The sequence below is a fragment of the Sphaeramia orbicularis genome, chromosome 10 (genome assembly GCF_902148855.1).
Source record: "Sphaeramia orbicularis chromosome 10, fSphaOr1.1, whole genome shotgun sequence".
Classification (NCBI taxonomy): Eukaryota; Metazoa; Chordata; class Actinopteri; order Kurtiformes; family Apogonidae; genus Sphaeramia; species Sphaeramia orbicularis.
Genome location: NC_043966.1, coordinates 11,438,638 through 11,461,026, shown reverse-complemented (window position 1 = coordinate 11,461,026; position 22,389 = coordinate 11,438,638). Strand labels below are relative to the sequence as shown.

At 36.9% G+C, this 22,389-nt stretch overlaps 1 protein-coding gene across 1 annotated transcript in view; it reads left to right on the top strand.

Annotated features, from left to right (window-relative positions):
* LOC115426935 (teneurin-3) overlaps positions 1 to 22,389 on the top strand; it is a 244,088-nt gene that overhangs the window by 9,592 nt on the left and 212,107 nt on the right. Inside the window, exons 2-3 of the mRNA XM_030145210.1 lie at positions 10,331 to 10,863; positions 12,832 to 13,107. Of these exons, the coding sequence (XP_030001070.1) occupies positions 10,593 to 10,863; positions 12,832 to 13,107 (547 nt within the window). The 5' untranslated portion in view covers positions 10,331 to 10,592. The remainder of the gene's footprint in view (positions 1 to 10,330; positions 10,864 to 12,831; positions 13,108 to 22,389) is intronic.

Genomic DNA, 22,389 nt, shown 5'->3' with positions numbered 1-22,389 from the left:
GGAAAAAAAAAAAAAAAAATAGAAGGACTGAAGAGAAACTGAAAGAGGAGAGGGAGAGAGGAGCGTCAAGGAGGAAAGGGAGAGACTCGACAAGATGAATTATGCAAAGCTGTCAGAGGCGGCTATTGTTGGAGGTGCTGGCTGTGTTAAAGGGAGCCGGTCTTGATCTCCACCAGCTCCATCAACAACTCTCACCACTCCCCATGGCTGAGAGCCGTCTGATGTGTGCTCTGGCAAATGGGCAACAACAAGATGAGGAGTGGGGGTTGGGGGGTGGGGGGGTTTTACGGGCCAGGACACTCGGTGGCAGGTGGATTGTCTCCGAGGGACACACCAACACCGACAAGAGCACTTTTTATTACCGTTATTTACAGAGGTCACCGACAGGGAGATCTGAGCTGATATGTACAGCAGCCCCACGGAAATATAATTACCGAACAAAGGCTTAGTGAAGAGTTGCCATTTCAGCATTCTGGTCATCGGTGGCTACTCCTGTTTTGCAAAATGCTTTGTGTGCTGAAGTCAGTGTTGTGTGTCAGCGTACATTTAACCTGTGTATTTGTTTATGTTGTTAATTCAGTCTGATTTATTAGTTCCCGTGTGTCTTTGAAATGGCAGTCTTTAAAGGTGGAATTATTACATCTTTGATCGGGTGACAGACTTTGATTAATGATTTAGGCTATAAAATATTACGCAATAATTCCAAGTGGATGTTACACCTTTTATTAAATCCAGGATATTGTCGTTAAAAAGCTTGTTTTGTCCCAACAACGCTCCAAAACTCAAAATTTTCTTTCACTGTCTTTCAATCATTTGACAGCAAATTGTAAGATGAGAATTGAAGTGTAACTAGTGAGTTGTCGCCTTTTCATTGGACATTTGCGCAAAACTTTACCGATGTTTGCTAAATGTCGAAAAAGAAGTGCGGAATGTCGGTTTTTCCATTAAATCACAAATACGATGATTTGTTTATTTATTATTGTGAGATGACAGAAGAAGTAATTCCATAAACATGGCGATGAACAGAAATATGGTGTTGATTTACAGATATATTCATTATTATTACATATTACCCCTCTATCTCATACTAAATTAAAAAATAATTGGGTTTCCTGGTGTGTCCACACATACCGTGACATGTTTCTTCTTCTTCTTTGCTTGTTGTAACATCCGTTTTTGTAATTTACCTGACTCTAGTTTCAAAAAAAGGTCTTTGTGTTGCAGTTTTGTGTGGTATACCATTTGCACTACGCCCAAAAAACCACCTCTTTCCAGCGCAAAAACTTTTAATCGAAAAATTAGACTTTTGGCAAAATTGTCGTTTTTCCATTAGGTAAATTTTTAAGTGCAAGTTATATTTGCGCAATTTGAGGGTCAATGGAAAAGCTGACTAACGTGTGGTGTTTTTAATATGATCAAAATTAACTTTATATCAAATGTAGAGCCACAATTATTCATCATAGATTTCATTAGATATTTGTATACCACATGTTGGAAAATGGTGACAACCTAAAACATTAACAGAAGATTAAGTCTTATTATAAAACTGCTTGTTTTGTCAGTAAATACTCATATTTAATAAATTAAACCCTTTTTTGGCAGAATAAAATGTTACCATTGAATTTTTTGCAAACTGCATATAAGCTTTTCATCAGTGTTTCTAGACTCATAACACTTTTTGGCACTGATGGGAAAAAATAATTATTGATGATTAACTTCATTTTCAAGTGAAATTAATGTTGATCCTTAACATAAATGTAAATTAGTCACTAATGATACACACACACGTGTGTTCTGCCAAAAGAACCACCAACTCGGTTTACAAAGGTTGTTGGTTACGTCAACAAAATTGGCAATATTAGACTTTTTTTTTATTGTTGGGTTCAGAAGATACCAGGGCTTGGTTTCATACGGATAAAGTCCTCAGAGATGTGAGTGAACAGACTTACTAATATTCAAACCAAGCCATGATCTTCTCATAATTTAACATCTAATCACATATTTTTCAAACCTACAAAATGAGTTGGGATGTGAATGCGACTGGTGGAAATGCCTCCGATTTTGTAAATACGCCGTCCACCCAAACCAACTTATGTCTGAGAAAAAGCAAAAAATAGTGGATCCTTCCATGAAATGATGGAGAGATTGCACTTAAAGGATTTTGCATATTTGTCTTACTTTGTGGATTATATTGATAAATGACCTAAATCACAAAATCCCCACCCTACTTAAGTGGGAACATGGTGGTTTTTTTTTTTATCATAATACTTGCTGTTTGATGGAAGATTTCTTGCAATAAAACCAACCAAGTGACTGATACATTTAGACTTTTCTTCTTGACCATCCTTGATTGAAGTATCAAAATCTTTTACTTGAGCCTCTTTGATCAATCACACACTGTATGCCACTTGCCTATTTAATTAATTTTCATGAAATAAAAAAAAAAACAACTTTTGGGTTCCAACACATCTTAAAACGGTTGCTCTTCCCTTTGGTTAAACCTGCAAATCCCAAGTTGTAAGCGTAACACACCCTTTTTCATCTTTGATGAATAACCTACTATATGTGAGACATGAAACAAGTAAATCTCATTTAGATCCTTGAAGCCTTTCCAGCTGCCCTGAAGAGCCAGTTGACTTGGACACATTACTTCACTCCATATTATACAGATGGTTTATGGTTTATGCTTCAAAGATGTGCAGAGGTGTAGGACAGTACGAGGCATTGGGGGGACTGTACCCAACTGGCATGGGAGTCGTTGGGATGAGTGTGAAGCTGCTCTGCGTAGATCATGAACTGTCTCTTTCCCTGCCTCACTGGCTCGCCAGAGGACCTCGAAGTGACACTAATTTTGCAGTGTCGACTGTTCCACTGAGTGGTCATGGGTGACTGATTGTCCTGATTCAGCTTCGTGATCAAAGGTAAAAGCAAATGTAGAAGTGAATGATAGCAGAAAAGTGAAAAAAAAGGAGACACAGGTTTAATAAAGAAGTCAAGATTTTACCTCCAAAAATCCTTGGGCTCGTACACATCTTCATGTTACTCTGACAACCCTGTCCCTTTGTAACTGATGTGTATTAGTGTGAACTCTCAGTGGGGTGACTACAGGCAGATTGAGTATAATCAAGGCGAGACAGACTGGCTTTTATTCTTCTTCACTTAAAATAGTCTTGTTCGTACTGTAGTTAAAACCTTTTGAAACTTAAACCCTGCAGAAACACAATAGAATCCCCACAAGGGCCTGGATGACCTTTTGTGCATAATTTAGAGTAGCATGAATGTCTTTGTATCCTGATCGTGTCCCCGTGTGCTATGACTGTGTACAAGCAGAATGCTTTGATGAGCGGTGGCAAAAAAAAAAAAAAAAAAAAAAAAAAGATGGCATCTTTGGGTCCTCAGAGTAAAGTATATGGGGACATGCCTGGTCACTCAAGGGCTTATAGCTGACACAAATCTAATTCCTCCTACAGTGGGGGTTGGAGCTTACAGGGGAGGACTTGTAGCATTAGCTCTTTTTTAGCTGGCGAATCTCTTTACAAGTCTATAAAAAAAGAGGGGATCGTAATCAGGGAGGCTTCTGGGCGTGTCTGCTTGCACTCATCCTGTACATTAATCTGCCAATCTGGACGGATGTGTACAATTTCCTGAAAGTGATGAGTTGTAGCCGTAGATGTCCTGTGGCATCGTAAACTGCCTTGTGTGAGTGTGAATGTGTGTGTGTGTGTGTGTGGGGTGGTGTTGAGACTTGAGTGTCAGGGTTACAAGAGAGTGTGTCACTGATTGCATCTTAGCCCATCGGGGGAACAAAATGATATCCAGCAACTCTGAGAGAAGGGGGAAAAATAAGTTGAAGAGGCCTCGAACAGCTCACAATTTTCATTACGCCTGCATCCTGCACTCCAACCCGCTGCTGCTTCAGTTTTTTGGGGGGAGTCTCTCCGGGGCCAGCGCTATCTTGCAGCGCGACAGTACGCTATCCTGGCTTCATTGGAAGGTTTTGATGCTTGATGTGAAACGAAGTAGATATCATTTGGGGAAAGAAGGAGTCTGATACTCTAGTCTTACAGCTCAGCCAAGAGAGAAATGAAAGTGTGGTGTGAGTAAGAGTGTGTGTGTGTGTGTGTGTGTGTGTGTGTGTGTGTGTATGTGTGTGTGCGTGTGTGTCAGGGGGCAGTGGAAAATGGCTGGTAATAAACACTTCTGACACACCGGGGCTCCCATCCACATTCCACTCAACGTTTTTCTGTGGATTAGTCATATTTTCATCTCTCTCGTCCACATTTAGAGCGCTGTCTTCACCTTTAAGTGTCCTTTTAGAATTCTCAACAACTTAAGGATTTAAATACCGATATGTGACGTGTATGTGTGCAGACTGTATGCTTGTGCTCAGTGTTATACATACTTGATCAGTGCATTAGGATATGCCAAGATGCATAACTGGGTCACCACCGCTGCCTGATATTTTGAGTTTTTCACTTAACCTTCATGGAAATTAAAGTAATGTCAAAGCTGCGTTGGGCATGAATATATCATATTTTGTACCGTTGTGGCTGTTTTATATGAACAACTGATTTTTGCATTGAGGGTTTCTGCAGCTTTCCAGAATTGAAATATCAGAGTTTTTTTTAGGCGATTATGGACGACGGTGTATTAGGGCCACATAGGAAAAATAAAACACTTGTCATTACGAGAATAAAGTCGTAATATTTAGAGAATAAAGCCATAATATTATGAGAATAAAGTCGTTGTTAAAAAAACTCATAATTTAACAGAAATAATGTCGCACTTTTATGAGATTAAAGTCGAAATGTTTTGAAAATACATTCGCAATAGTATGATTAATAAGTCATAATTTATAAATTGTAAGCCTCAAGCCTTGTTGATGACAGGGCTCCCGGTTACAATGAACGCAACAAACGAAACGGCAACTTTCACTTCTGTTGGGCCAGACGAACCCCAAATCTATATTATAAATGCCAAGTGGCCTCTGTGTGTGTGTGTGTGTGTGTGTGTGTCTCAGGATTCACACAAAAACCGGAAAGGGTTAACTGCTGCAGTTTGTCATACTTATGTATTTTTGGTCAAAGAATAGACTAGTGAAAATGGCAAGTTGGTAGGACCAGTATTTTGGCAGATATTTGTAATTTTGGAATAGGATAGCCTTACAATCACGTTGCTATACCCAGAACATTTTGGCGGTGACTGCTGGACAAAAGCGGTACAGCATGCATAAATACACAACTGCATAAAAACTACCACATCTAGAACTCGCGGATCTCCACGGGTCAACGCGCTAGTGAAAGTATAACCTCACAGAATTCTTTTCTGTAAATTGGCTTAGAGTCTGGTTTTGACCAGCTCTATATATAAAGTGTCATGAAATAACTTTTTTGTTGTGATCTGGCGCTATATAAATAAAATTTGATTGATTGATTTGATCGCTTTTCCCCTGTAAGTCGCTTTGGAAAAAAGCGCCAAATCCATAAACATAAACAAAATGTTCCAAGTTCTCCATTATGTGAGGAGAGAGTACAACTTTATTCACGTAAATTATGATTTTTTTTCTCGCCTGTTTTTAAATCGTAATGTTATTCTTGTAATATTATGGCTTTATTCTCAAAATATGATGACATTATTCTCATAATATAATGACTATTTTTGCATTCAACGGGTTTTATCTCAATATTTTACAACTTTATTCTCTTTTATTTTCTTATGTGGCCGTATACGCCATCATAATCATGAAAGCAATTTAAGAGCTATTTCTGTTCTCGAGCCAGGTCCGAATGAACTTGCATTAAGCCATAATAGATGGAAGTAACATTAAGAGAAAAAGTTATTTCCTTTAGAAACTGTTGTTTTGATGATGGAAGGTGAACATGAGACTGCACACTGCATCAAAAAAATAGATTTCATGGACGAGCACCAATTCAGTTCAATTCAATTCAATTTTATTTGTAGAGCCCTATATCACAACAAGGTTGCCTCACAGGACTTTTCAGAATTAGTTTGATATGAAAACAAACAACAGTCAAATAAGCAGTAGATGAAGGAAATGGATTAATTATATATATATATATATATATATATATATATATATATATATATATATATATATATTAATATATATCATTATGATATATGATTAGACTAGGAAGCTTATGATTGTTATTAATTATATAGGGAGAAGGGGTGGGAGTTTATAAGTTGTACTTCTTCTCACTCCTTTTCAAATATGTATTAATGTATTATATGTCTAATGTTTACATTTTTTGTTTATTTATGTTCTTATATTTTGACATTGATACTCAATCAAATAAATCAATCAAATCGATCAAATGATCATTATGATGTGATAAATGACATGTATTTAGAGAGCGTTGGTATCTGTGGTTGGCGACGCTGACTATCAACAAATATGATGTCATTATACCAATGAAAGTGGCCGGTGTTGATCTAATGTGTGATAGAAAAGGTTGTGTAATACATTTGTGTGTCTGATGGTGATTTGTGTACTGCACAGGTGTCAAACATGCGGCCCGGGGGCGAAATCCGGCCGGCTAGAGGGTCCAATCCGGCCCCTGGGATGAATTTGTGAAATATAAAAATTGCACTGATAATATTAACAATCAAGGATGTTAAAATCATTGAAATTCAGGTTCCACACACAGACCAATGAGATCTCAATTGGGTCAGACCAGTAAAATACTATCATCATAACCTATAAATAATGACAACTGCAGAGTTCATCTTTGTTTTAGAGTAAAAAAGTAAAATTACATGAAAATGTTTAAATTAACAAACTATCCTTTTACAAAAAATGTGAATAACCTAAACAAATATGAAACACCTGAAATATCTTAAGATGAGGAAATGCAATTTTACCAATATTCTGCCTGTTATTAAAGGTTTTATGTATTTGTAATTGTAATGTAAGTTGTAATGCACATGTATAAATGATCAACCGGGGCAGAACATTGTTAAAATTGCACTTGTTTTTCTTAAGACATTTCAAGTTGTTCATGTTATTCAGATTTTTAAGGAAACTTTGCAGATGTAAACATTATCATATCATTTTTCTTTTCTCGCTGTTATTATTTTACTGGTCTGGCCCACCTGAGATCATATTGGGGTGAATGTGGCCCCTGAACTAAAATGAGTTTGACAGCCCTGGTTGTACTGAATGGTAGAAAAATGTAAAACTGCTCAATTTTTTTTTTTTTTTTTTTTGATATTTATTCCTTTTTTGTACCAAGGAGACAAACATAAAATAACATCAGCAGTGGCTTTTGTCCAAATCAGGGGTCTCAAACATGCGGCCCGGGAGCCAAATGCGGCCCCCCCAAAGGTTCAAATCTCGCCCGTGGCATGAATTTACAAAATGCAAAAATTCCACAGTCAAGGCTGTGGAAGTCATTTTAGTTTGTTCCACATACAGACCAATATGATCTCAAGTAGGATAATGGTATCATACAAAAAATAATGACTTCATATTTTCCTCTGGGGTTGATGTGAAAAAAAATATTACATTATACCTATAAATAATGACAACTTCAAATTTTTGTCTTTGTTTTAGTGCAAAAAATAATATTAAATTATGAAAATATTTACATTTATGAACTCTCCTGTAACAATAAAATACAAACAACCTGAAATGTATAAAGAAAATGAAGCACAATTTTAACAGTTTTCTCTCTGTTACTCAGTATTTAGTGTCTTTGTGGATCCGATCCATAAAGCACATGTAGGCATATCATTGTTAAAATTGCAATTATTTTTCTTGAGAAATTTCAGTTTTTTTCAGGTTATTCACGTCTTTTTTGTTTGGATAGTTTATAAAAGTAAATATTTTCATAATTTAATGAGTTTTTTTTTTTTTTTTTTTCACTAATAGACAAAAATTTGTAGTTGTCATTATTTATAGGTTATTATGCTATTATTTTACTGGTCCGGCCCACTTGAGATCAAATCGAGCTAAATGTGGCCCCTGAAAGAAAAAGAGTTTGAGACCCCTGGTGCAAATCATTATTCTAAATATCAGTGGTGCATCCCCAGTACCTTTGCGTGTTCTGACCAGGATACAAAATCTGCATTAGTTGTTAGTGGTTCCGTTTGTAGTGGAACCCATATACTGGTACCGGATGCTGATACTGACATAATTCACTCATCAGATAACTCGACGATCAGACTGATGTTACCAATCCATGTACCATTTGTAATCTGAACCCGGCGTAATGCAACATGAAACAGTCTGCAAATGAGCGCGCTAGTGGCTAACTCAGCATACGGAGTTACATGTCGACATGTCGAGTTACATGTAACTCAAGACTCCAGCCAAACTTCTGTGTTGTTGGATTCGTGTCCTCTGTCCCGATGCTATCGGTGCTCGCTCAGAGATGGTTCTTGAGATAAAAGCAGCATCACCCTGGTACACAGCTGTAGCATCAGACTAGATGGAGTGTTTCTGCAGCTACGACACTAACACAGTGAAAAGCTAATTCTGATCATGTCATGTCAGTTTCAGTAAGCGGGCTCTCCAAGTGTAATGTATTCTTTTATCAGTATTAAATGGATCAATTGATTTGGAATACATTTAAATTTACTCGCATAATGCATTTTATTTGCATTTCATTTTTTTTTCTCTTAATATAGATGATAAATAAATGAATGAGTGAATAAATAAATAAATTTTGGGGATATACATGAATAAAAACATTTATAATTGTTGACATATTTATTTATTTAAATTTTTGGATGTTTTTCTTTATACTATGTATTACAATTAACTAATAGTTATATCACTATTTCGAAGCGCTGCATATGATAAAATGTTAAAAGTGTTTTTGAGAAATAAAATCATTATCTTGTATTTCACTTTTTTTTATTTTTTTTATTGTGGTTTAGGTGGAGACATGCATTAATAATGATGTCATGATTTCTCGAGAAAAACTGAATTGATTATTTGACCTCAAAAAGTAATTAAGATTCCCTTCCCTAATATCTACATAAAGCTATCAGAAAAGCAATGGCGTGTATCTTCTTGCCAATAAATTTTAATATTTTCCCAAAAACAAATGTAAAAGCAAGACTGAAATCAGTTCAACTTTGTAAAACCAATACTAATCTTCACTTCACATGTTCAGTTTTGGGTCTAAAATGTATTTAGGGTATTTTAAGGCCTAGAATTCACATTAGTAGGGGTTAAGACTTTGTTTTGAATGACTTTTGAGCACAACAAACACACTGATTGATAAACTGCCTTTTCATCATCATCAGTGAGATATGAACATGTGTGATAAATACAACAGCAACATGTAAGTGGGTTTCAAAATAAGAAAAATGGAAACTAAATTAAGAGATAATGATCTAATTGGTACTAATGGACAATTTGGCTAAATAATTTTTGTTTTTGTTTAATGTGGGCTTAGAGTAAATGTTTTGTGTCTGACTAAGGACAATATTGAGCAATGTTGTCACACACACCACAGATTTCCTCATAATGCAGGTTTACCACTTAAAAAAAAAACAAAAAACTGCACCACTGTCGCTATGGTTATATAAAAGCAAAAACCTGGTGACATTTCAGAAATAGGAAAAAATAAATATATATGAGTACGCACTACAAGACTATTGTAGGAAAGCGTGCTGTTTCATAGTTTTTAGTAATTTAATCCTTTTTTTTTTTTTAGGTTTTTATTTAATTATCTTGGCTGGTGAACCTAATGACAGATATGCATTTTCCTAAAAAAGCTATTTTCACTGGCTAAATATTCTGGTTTGGTGGGTTAACCTGCTTATAATTAGTCATAATTATAATCTGCTCTGAGTTACAGTTTAAATGATAGAATTAAAGCATGATATGAATGTGTTCAAGAGTCAAGAGGCCAGCATGATGTGTGACTTATTGATTTATCCATCACTTAACTGGCATTTGATGCTTGGCGTATGTTATTTCCGGACCATCATCAGGAGGAATTTGACAGTCCCCTCTTAAAAAAAAAAAAAAAAAAAAAAAAAAAAGTATTTGCTGGATGTGAAAATTGAGTTGTTTTTTTTTTTTTCTAAAGTGGAAACTTTTAAAACCAGCACTTTGAGATGAACTTGATTGTGTCGACTACAACAAGCGGAATGAGGATGTGATCTTCTTTTAAAGAGTGGAAGTCATGTGTGGCAAGAGTTCATGGGTGAGGTTTCAAGGATGGGGAGGAAAAGGGGTGGGGGGGTGGGGCAGCGAGAAAGGGATAAGTGTGTGCTTTTGAAGATGAAGCAGATGGATTAGTGTTATCTGACCTCCTTGCTTCCTTCCCTCTCTCTGTCTCTCTTTCTCCAGGTGGAGTGGGTGGAGGGCTGAATGGACTGAAGGAGTGAAACCTAGGCCGACGGAGACTCACAAGCGGGGAGGAGGAGGAGGAGGAGGAAAGGGGGGGATCAGGAGGGGAAGTGGCACATCACTACCCGAGGAGCAGGCCGAAAAAAAAAGGGGGGCTCGGGGGGGGGGTGTTGGAGACAGAGTGAACTAATCCAGTGGCGAGTATTTGAGGAGAGCGTCGCCGTCGAAGGGGAGGGAGTTGGATACCCAGCATGCCGGCAGCATGGAACGGGTGAGGGAGCAGCGGCCTTTCTGCTCGCTGTCCAAGCACCAGAGAGACAGAGAGAGAGAGTGCGAGAAAGACAGGGATCGCGAGCGCCGATATACCGCCTCCTCGGCTGACCGGGAGGAGGGACCCTGCCGCGTACCCACTCAGACATCCTACAGCTCCAGCGAGACGCTCCAGGCCTTTGACCATGACCCATCGCGGATGCTGTTCGGAGGCAGAGTCAAGGAGATGGTCCACAAGGAAAGTGCAGAATACAGCAGGCCAGGTTAGCAAGAGCAAATGTTGAGTGTTTGGCTTTTTCTTGGTTTTTTTGTTTTTTTGTTTGTTTTTTTTCTTATTCCAGTGCCTGTCAGATAAATCTCCATAATACGAGCCAGTCGAGGTGCTTATGGAAGCCGCCGTGTTTAAAACAAATAACATTTCTGTTTAATGTGGAAGCCCACGTGAACCGCCTGATGACCTGGCCTTCAGAAAAGTTTTGACTGGATGTCACGCTGGACCAGTGGTGGAAACGGAAACGACTGCATCTGAGGCTTTCATCTGCAGTTTAGCACGAGACAAGCAACACCATCCTTATATCCACGTTCATTTGATCACATCTAAAAGCACCAAACATCCTTGAGTAAAATGAATATGAAAAGCAAGGATTTTTGTGGCTTGTTTACGAAATTTCACCATCTTACCGTTTTATCCTTCAGTTCATTTGTTGAAGTTTGATAAAAAAATAACTACAGTGCCAGATGAACTGTGAGCGCCTTGACTTCAGGTTTACTAAAAAATATATGAAAGATGCAATTTAGTCCATTTTCCTCAACCTTTAAAAGCAGTGAAGATAACGTAAAATGTATAAATTGCTGGAATATGTTAAGAATAATAAGGACAATGCACAGTGAATAACCTTTTCTTTTAATTGGCTGTTAGAAAGCACTTTAATTCTGTAATTAAAAAGTTTGGGCAGTTTGCTCAATTTTATGGCTCCTTTGGCTCATAAGGCTGCAATTAGAACAACTATCAATTACCCCTTTACATTTCCAAGGTGCTAATTGGTGCCCAATTTTGAATTGATGGGATTATAGTGAAGTTGTGGGAAAAATACTGCTTTTATTTATTTCAGCGTTAACTACTGTTGTGTAGTCATTACAGTAAATGTCACATTTAAGGACGTTCATGTTGTCGTATTATTTATATTTAAATTTTTTTAAAATTTATACTAACATTTTTAGATATTTTTATAAAAACTTGAATTTTCAGATGCGCATGTAGGTTGTTAATGACATTATATTTTGCTTCTATATTTAATTAAATATAAAAATATATTTTAATAGCAAAGGATTTTCCTCCACTGTGTGTGTATTCACATTATTTACGCATCTGACCTTGAAATCCCACAAATTCTTCTTAAGATGCAGTATTTTACCCTCTGATTTCAAGTAAATATAAAATAATAAATGTTGATTTCTTCACATGACTTTACTTAAGGGCATGTAAATTAAAAATACATTTATGTAAAATGTAAAACACCAATTCTTGGCAGAGACTTAGCTAAATACATTTTAATTTAAGTGCATTCATATAAAATGCAAAGCTATCAGTGTCACTGCAACCAGATGGCTCAAAGTAATAAATATAAATGACTAAGTATAGGCTTTAAATGACAGATATGAAGTAAATAAAACTGATACTTCGCTGTAAGTTTGTGCGCTTCGTAATGTGACTGACGTTGGGTATTTTTGTTTATTGGCAACACGTCTTTGTATTTATTTATTTATTTTTTTCTAGTTATTTATTCAGCTTAGATGCTGTAGTGTCTTAAAAGGCGTGGAGGACCATTTTTATCTCCAGTGAAACAAATGTAGAAAAACAAATATGTGGTAATGATTTAATGTGAAACTGGTTTTGAAACGATTCCGAAAACTATAAATAACACATAAGTGATGCACTCAAGGCTGCTTTTTTTATATTTTGGAGCTGATTTTTTATTTATTTAATTTTTTTAACCAAGTGTATAAATCCAACTTTAATAAGGAAAGCTTGAATTGAATGTGCTGTAATTTGAGTTAATTGAGATGCTTTTCAGTATCTCTATCTAGGGAGGATGTTGACTTTAATCTAACAATCACCTCCTCCCCTACCACTCTGCACTTAGGTTAAGTGTTTTTTTTTTTTTTCCTCACTTGGCCATTAACCGTGCTGTTGCTTGGTTTGTTAACTTTACAACGTCTGTCATTCACAGGGCAGACGTTTTCACTGAGGCAACTCGGGATCTGTGAACCATCGGCTCGCAGAGGCTTGGCTCTTTGCCCTGAAACGGGCCTCTCCCACCCGCTCAGCAGCTACACCAGAGGACCGGCCGCCACGGAAAACCATGAACCTGTATCCCCGGAACGTACCATGTCTCTATGGGGAACGGGGGCAAAGTCTGGGCAAAATTCCTGCCTCTCCAGCCGCTCTAACTCAGCACTCACACTCACTGACACGGAAATGGACAATAAATCGGACAATGAGACGGGTGAGTTGAGCACACTTTTCGATTGTTGTCTTAAAACACTTAATTGTTTGCGGCGCATGCGTTCATTGCTTTTCAAAGGGGGAGAAATCAGGATGTGGAAAAGCAGCAGCAGCGGTAGGTTGGATTGTGCTCGGTGCTGGAAACAAGGAGCTGATTGGGTGAAGAAAGTGGAAAGCGCGATTGGTGGCGCTTGTATCTAGAGAGGCATTTGCAGCTGCCTTTTCTGCGGATCAAAGGCGTCATTCCTCACCGCATGCGGAAAAGAATTTGGCCTTCCAATTGAGTAGTTGCTAGTCACCTGGTCTTCTCCACAGGAAGGAGCGGAGTTTGATAAAGTTTCCCCATGGGCCAGCGTATAATCAAAGATAGCTTTGTGTGCCTCAGTCTGAGATTTTGCTTAGAAATTCTGCAGTGGTTGACTGGGCATGCACAATAGCTGATTAAATGGGTACAATGTTTTGAAGTGCAAATTTGATCATGCTGGAAACCTGAGATGGAGGATTGAGGTTCTCTGTTTGAAGAGGGGAAAGTCTTTGTTGCGTCAAATGGAGGCAATGCATATGAGATTGCAGCATATCCGTTTTTACTGTGTTTTAACATGGATTTTTTTTTTCAAAACATCCTCTGTAGAGAAGGTTAGTCTGCCGTGTGGAAAATCAGTGAAAGTCTAAAAATATTCTTTAGTTTTCTGTAAAATGGAACGTGTTACTGTTTTTTTTTTTTTTTTTTTTTCCCCCAAACAGAATTTATCGCTATTCATCTAAATAAATCTCCAAGACAGTATTCTTTCAGCTTCACATTTATTTTTTTATTTATTTATTTTTAGTGTATTGCTTTAAAAACTTTATTTTCAGAAGTTAATTCCTGACATTGTGCATCATTCATCATCATAGCGCTAACCATCACCATTATAACACATTCAGCGTAAAGCTCTAATTATTATAAGAAACCGATGATCTCAAAGAGTGACAGGCAGTTAAAATAATTAGGGTTGATTACACTTTCCTGGCAAGAACATTAGAGAGAGGGTAAAAAAGGAAAATGTCTTGTGTTCGTGTGCTATCAATTTTTATTCTGAAAACATTGGCTAGAGTCTGACATTTGAGACAAGTCATTTTCTTAATGGCAGTATTCATCATAGTGCGCTTGTCTCCGGGGTAGAGCTGAGTAAGTCTTTTACCTTTTCAAAATGCCATCAGAATCCTAACCCGTGTATTTGTTCCAATATCTGGCCTTTGGTTTGGCCTTGCACATTGTATATATTCCTGAATCTCTAGAATCTCTGAGGCACTGGTAAACATAACCCTCACCTGCGTAGCCCCCCTCGGTTGTCGTCATTTTAATGCCATACATTCCATGCATGCATCCGTATCAGCGGTCAATGCTCCGTTTTACAACACAACTCAGTTTGTCAGAATGTGGCTGTAGTAGGTCTTCTATTCAGAGCTGATTGCACCTGGCCTTGTCCGATTCAACTCCATATGCGCACACGTCAACATATGTGAGCGCACACACACACACAGACACACACACACCAACCATGCACCCCCTTAACATCCCTCCTCTGGAGCTCGTGTTGGAAGTGTCTGGAGGAGCTGCTGCTGATTGGCTCTAGTTAGTCCAACGTCCTGCTGAGACTTTATCTATTCACTATTGTTTAATTCAGCTTCAATACAGAGGGAATTAACAAGACCCGTTAGACCTTTATTCCAGGTGCAGTGTCTGTGTCTCTTTTTTATGTAGCAAGAAGTACCCACTGACCAAATTATTTATTTATGTTTTTGCTTCTACTGTTTTTTTTTTGTTTTTTTTTCTATGTTGAGCTAATTCTGCAGTGAGAACAATAAGAGCCACTGTGTAATCCAAAAACTTTAGTCTAATTGTTTCTAGTTAAAAAAATTTTTGGACTGAAATGTTTTTTATCCAGAAGATTTTTTTTTTTTTTTTTTGTTCGCAGAGCAAAGAAAACCTTGCCACTGTTCCACCTCTATAGATCTTAGTCTTTTTTTTATGTCAGGAGGCATTGCACTTTTGACTTTCACTATTTAATGAAGCAGCTAAGAGAAATGACCCATCCAAAGGTTTCCATCAACTGAATATGCATGCAGAAGCTCCGACAAGGGGCCGTTCAGCCCCACTTATTCATAAATGAACTCAATATTTCATTCTAATTCGCTCTGTTCTACAGAGTGTTCGACAATAGAAAAGTACCAAAGCCTCAGCACATTCAGCGAGGAAAGCATCTGCAAATGTTAACCTCTGTGATTCGATTCGAGAGAAAGATGTCCACCTTTTAAAGATGAAACCAAAGTGGTGTGAAAGGGTCTAGTAAGCTGAGCCAGAGGGGCTGATTCAGAGGCTTTTTTAACTCAGAATATCTTCAATATTTTTTCTTTCCTATGCACACTGGGCTGTCGTCCCCCCCCCCCCCCCCCATTTTATTAGATGTTTTAAATGCATCGTTTAATGTCAAAATATTTATTCCACTCTATATATTTGGATCAATCATACAATTTAGAGCATAACATGAAAACACTTGAATCCTTATTGGAAAAGTGTGGGAGGAGGGAAAATAAATAAATAAATAAATAAAAAGCTTAGCCATAGTCTGTTAAGTATCTTGCATTGATTTTACCCTTAAGATAATCCCCAGTCACTGATGGAATCCTTTAAAAACAAAACTCATTGAATTACAGCATTGATTGCATTGGTTTTGTAGGTGTTACTGTGATCCTAAGCAGTAGAAGACACATACAACTAGAACATTAAGTATACGCTGTAAAAATGGTCCTGAGTGTTTTAATTTCTGTTACTCTTCTGGAGACATAATTACTTTCACTTGAAAAGAAGCACATGTGAAATTTGCAGTTCATTTTCACATCTCTCTCTATATATAAATGTACATTTTAATTATTTTTTTGCCTGCACAGACATAGGATGTTAATTAAAAGTGTAAAAATAAATGACATATTTATACTCTTTATACAGACAGTAATAATCTTTATAGCTGACAGTAATAACTTGTCATACTCAAACATACACCCACACTCATTTACACCTATACACACACACACACGCACGCGCACACACACACACACACACACACACACACATACATATATGTATGCTCATTTACTGTCTGGTGGAACATTAGTGCTGTGACGTGTAGCAGCTGTATTGTGTTAAACTCCATGTCTGTGGGGAACGTTAACTCTGCCATAAGTGGCACACGGATAAAAAAGAAATGTTGGTGCTCAGCAAGTGAAGGGAGACAAAATAGAAAAGTGTAAAGCTGTAAGTAACATTCTTTACTTTCTTCTCAAAGTTTTGTGTTTTTATGAGGCGTTTTTGCTGTGAGAGATTAGGAGGAAAAAAATAATATTATTAAGCTAAAGCCCCATTCCCAAGGCAAGAGAGCTATAGAAATTTAAGTAATTACATGCTCTTATGACAATTGCATTTAAATTAAGCAATCAAGTTTAAAGTATTGGTTCCCAAGTTAAAGTTTTCTAAAATTAATTAATTTTAGCCTCGCAATTTAGCTGATTTAGTGGAGGAATGCATGCGGTGTTGTGTATTCTTTCTAAGCGGGATAGAAATGCGCATAGAGGAGCAAAGAATTGCCTTTTTAAAAACCAATCAACTGCGATGAGGTTACATTGGTCTTACCAAAACAAAATTCTAAATGATTACATTGCATAACAGCATGTTTATATTGTGTCCCTGCAGACAAGCAATTGTAAGTGAAGGTGTGGAGTTTGTTTAAAAGTATTAGAAAATGGAAAATGGAAAGTAGGATTGACCATGCACTCTGGTCAAATTGGAATTTAAAAACAGGCAGTGCAATTTTGTCAACACACTATTACTTAGAACGCCTTGAATCTAAAATTTATAGCCTTACATGAACCCGTCTGTACTTGTTCCATACCACGACTCCAGTAACAAAACATTCAGACCATTAAATTTAAATGAGAACAAAAAATGTCCCCATTTTCGAAAGTACATAAACAAAGCTCGGCTGGACATATGTGTCCGTCAGCATGAGATGTTATTCTGCAATTATCGGGTTATTTTCTAGCTCTTGATGCTCATTTATTTTTAATTCTTTACCATGGAATTGATAGGTCTGTAGTGCTGTTGTGCTATGAATATTCATCCATGAGGCCTTAAGGTCAACATATAGCTGCTGTGAAGGCAAACACACCACAGAGACTTTTACGTTTCCCTTACCCTGATGTTGACTGCTCTGGCTTCAGAATCAATATTATACCCCTCATAAAACATGAATGACTGTATGAAACAGAAACATAGCATGGCCCAGTTGAGTTGTATTCCTAATAGGGTGTGAAAAAGCTCGCACTCACTTGTTAGGTACTGCAGCTCCAGCACTGCAGTACCTCGTGACAGCTCTCCTCGGCTGTATTAACCATCACACACGGGGGTTTATCATTCAGTAGGAGGAGCTCAGGCGCCTGCTGACCCCTGGTTAGGAGAGAGGGGGACTTGTACCACAAAGCCTGTCATCCCGTGTTAAAGAAGCATCACTTGAGCTGCCTCCGTCCTCTGTGTCCGACTTTTTTTATGTTTTCATGGTGATTGACCTCTGCGAACGTCCCGGCCCTTTTTACTGTAAATTAACGCCCGGGACTGTTTATGACAGGGGATGGAGCTGAAAATAATTTGAAATATTCAGTAATCTACTTGGCAGCTGAGCACAGTTTACATTTTAGTATAGAGCACAGATTCATTGTGTGAACGGAGCCAGTAAAAGGTTAATTAAATCAGTGGAAGAGTCACAGCAAAGTGTGTTGTAGCACAGCAAGCACCAAAGGCTTTTTGGGTGGGAGTATGAAAGCGTATCAGACACCTTCTAACATGCTTCTCTGCGTGCATGTGTTCATGTTCTCTCACTCTGCGCCTCTTCCTCCTCTCTTTCTCTTCTGCGTCCCTGCACGCACATGCACGCATGCACGCTTGCGTATCTCGCTATGTTTTTCACACTTTATCTCTCTAAGATTAGAAAAAAAAAAAAAAATCAAGCGAAAGTACAGACGTGCACGCGCGCAAACACTCGAGACATCACGCTGACGAAGGTGACACACCATCTGTCAAACTCCTTTCTCAGATCTGCGCCTTGTATTGTGACAGTGGAATCAGCCTATTGATCGTTGCAGGCAGAAGTCGTCCCTCACCACTTTCATAATTCAATATGGCACAAGCCAACCACAAAAAGAATAAATAACATCAGACATTTTTTTATTTTTTTATTTTTTTTTATTTTTGGTCAAAGGGGCCGGCCATCTGTGAAGTCTTTGAAGAACACTCCAATATTGGCAGAAAAAAAAAACAGTTTCATCATTTGTTAATAGGAGCCGGGAAGGTATCTGAGCTTTATCGTACGTCTCGTCAAAAGAGGAGGCGTGCTTTGATTGCCATCATCTATTGTCATCACTTCCCCACTCGCTGGCACTGTCACCGGTTAAGTGCTGGGATTGTTAGTGCTCGGGGTGACGGGGGATGTGGGAGACGGCGGTGGCGGTGGCATGCCGAAGTGTCATAGCAGGTGTTGTGCTCATCAGTCTTGCGAAAAAACTCCAGTTTCTATTTCAGAACTGCCTGAAAAACCCTTGAGGGGGTCCTTGGTTTGTTTCTCTAGAGGGCAAAGGTCAGTGACATTTGAACCCTGGTGTGAACAAACTGCCCGCCAATATTTTTGATTTGCACATTCGCTTGTATGTGATGCCACTGGTCCACGGTCAGATACAGTATCTGTGTATAAGTTCCTTTTAGTGAACACATCATTACAGTAGCAACAAATAGTGAAAAACTTTGGGCTCGCACCACGGCTACCCTCCTGCAGAGTGGATGATGTGATTAGATTTCAGAGTGTCTTGCTGTATAAATTTACATATTAATAAGGGGAAACAGATGTAGTTGAATCTGCTGTTACCCTTAAAGCTTATTAGTCCATAGTAATATCAGTGAGGATGCAGGTTGGGATATAGAAATATTTAATCACTAATGGACTTATCACCTTATTTAACGTAAGGTCACTGTAGTCCAGTGGTTCCCAGCTGTTTTTGGCTCATGACCCCATTTTAACATCACAAATTTCTGGCGACCCCCAGACTTTTTTTTCCTAAAATTAATTTGTTTTTGATCATGTAATAGTCTGCTGTACTATGTTGCAAATAAACATTAATTTTAGATGACATTTAGTCTATATAATGTATATTATTATGGACGGAGGCAGAAAAGCCAGGTGTAGATTACTGCACAAAGTGAGAATTTTATTTTCCTTGGTCAGGATATGTACAGTCAGTCCAGCTTGGATTTACAAGGCTGACAATTAATACTGAACAAACAAGAACTCAAACTATGAATTATGAAAGAGCTGCAGCATCTGAAACCGACCACAATGAACATTTGACAGATAAACCGAACCACAGTGCTTCAGTTTCACCTTTGGAGTTTGTCATGTCTTTTATAGATTGTGATTGTCTCTGTCAACTCAACATATATTTTTTTTATTACTAAGTTTTTCTTGTTTTTTTTTTTTTTTTTATTCAATTACTAGAAATTACAGGCGACCCCATTTGAATTCCAGGTGACCCCACGTGGGGTCCCGACCCCAAGGTTGAAAAACACTGCTGTAGAAGATGATACCACAGATGATGATCGCAATCTAAGAGGCAATAATTACAAAAAAAAAATACTTCTACAATTCTATGACACACTATAGAAATATTGTCTGATAGATTGATTGATGTGTTTATTTTGAATATGAATGTCAAAAAAGAAGAAAAATAAATAAATAAACAAACAAAACATTTACACATAAGACATACAATACATATTCGAAAAGGAGTTAGAAGAAGCATAACTTATAAACTCTCTCCCCTACTCCTTATATAATTAATAACAATAAAAAGCTTCCCAGTCTGAACAGATCTATACTCTAATGTCTGATACTTAATGTTAAATAATTTTGTTTCTGGCTCTGTATTATTATGAACAAATATAATATAATTTACATAAACACATAATACAATAACACAAATATATATATACACACACACACACATATAGTTGCAGAAAAAAATTATTAGACCATCAAAAGTCATCGAAAGCAGTGGTTATGCAACAAGTCCTAACTCCTGTGTGTATCATGTGACTAAAACAGACAGAAAAGAAAACATGGAGTGCCTAAAAGCACTGTTTTTGTCAGTACAATTCCATAAATATTGATGTAAGAACTGAAGTGATTTTGGTTATTATCAAGAAAACATGGAAAATGGATAGATATCAGCTCTGAAATTAAACTCTTATGAGCGATTTCTGTTGTTACATTATATTTGTCCAAACAAATGTACCTTTAGTTGTACCAGGCATTAACAAGAAATTGAAGAAAACAAGGGTGGTTTAATAATGCTTTCCGCAACTGTATATATACAAACACATGCATATACATATACACATACCACATACTTGTACATCTTTATAACACCCAGTGATACCCAACACCTCCCTCATCCCTGTACCTCTTGAAATGTATGCTTTTGTACCTCTTTTTAAATTGTGTCATGCTTGGACATTGCCATAATATCGTAATTATCTTAATTATGATCGATATATTTTTCAATATATTCAATTTTTTTAACACACTGTTGCCTATAAAGTTGGAATAATTGGTTTTCAGTTGTATTCTTCATTTTATTCCTATTTCTACACATCGGTAAACACCTTTTGAGCAGGTGCAGCGATTACATATGGAGTCCCATTTACACTTTACTTATCAAGAATAAATCACATTGTCACAATCATTTCATGAAAACAGGTGAAAATGTTTCATTCCATCTTCATTTGCAACATTGTAGTTTGTCGTTGTGAAGCCCTAGTCCAAACATTCATTTTGTGTTTGTTATTTGCACCAGAATTCAATGTTAAATCCAATGTTTTTGCAAAAAAGACAGAAGTGTGATCTCATTATAGTCCTTCATTGAAGGATCTGTTATTTTTATTGCGTTTCCTCAGTTGGCAAGAGAGGGTCAGGGTGGAAAATCCAGGACTTTACCATCAGAGAGTCACATCAGAGTTACATCCTTAGTTAGTTTTCAGGTTTAAGTGATAAATGTGATTTAGTTAGGGTTAGGAAGGGATTATTGTTTAGTGTGGATTAAATGTATATTCCTATAGGAACACTAAGCTCCGGTGCCTTTCCCTAATCCTAACCAAGTGCTGGATAATGTGTCGAATTAATTTAATTAATAGCTTTAACTGAAAATCACAAAATTGAGATTATTCCTGTGGAGACTTTTGCTGCTGAAGAAAAAAAAATCCAAATGAAACCTGTTTTTCTGTTTATATATTATGTATTATATAATATATTAACTGAATGTTTTTCTCCAGTCGTATATGACATGGAGCTTTAGTATTGAGAGTAGTGTTGATTTAAGACTAGGGGTGTGTATTGGCAAGAATCTGACGATATAATACTAATCACAATACTAGGATCATGATACAATATATCACAATATATCATGATACTGTTATAAATTTTTTGTTTGTATCTTTTTTTTTTAAAAATTATTTCTTTGAAGAATGGAATTACACCAGAAATAATATAACACAAATACTAAACACAGTTTTATTTGATCAGAGCAGGATCTAATGCTATATCACAAAATTTTCCTGTTCAAAGTTAAATTATGTTTTACAGACATTATAGTTTTAAAACCTGTTCAAATGTTCATATTCTATTAGTTCATAACCAACATCATAACATTATTTTTGTGCAATCCCAACAAATAAACAAACATTATTTAGTAAAAGAGTGTTAAATGATTATAAATAAAATATAAACAAAAAAAACAAACAAAATAAACCTCTACAATATCTGCAATTGAATAAATGCCTACAAATATCGATACAGTACTTTTAATATCGATACAGTATTGTGAAATGAAATATCGCACTATATTGCAGAACCAATTGAAGACTTCAATTTATGCACCAAGAAAACCAAGTAAAATCTTGAATAACAATGAAAATAAATCGAGATTTTATTTATTTTTCATTATGTCGACTTGACCCCAAACCATACGTATGTTTTATTATAGTTAAAACACAATGACATAGATGGAAATGCATTAAAAATGTTTATATGAAGCATGCGTCTGGTTAAGAAAACACATCATTAACAACTTTTTTTTTTTTTGGTTCAGAAGCGTTTTGGTATTATACGTGTTTTTGGTTTTCATTGAATTACACCAGAGATCTGCA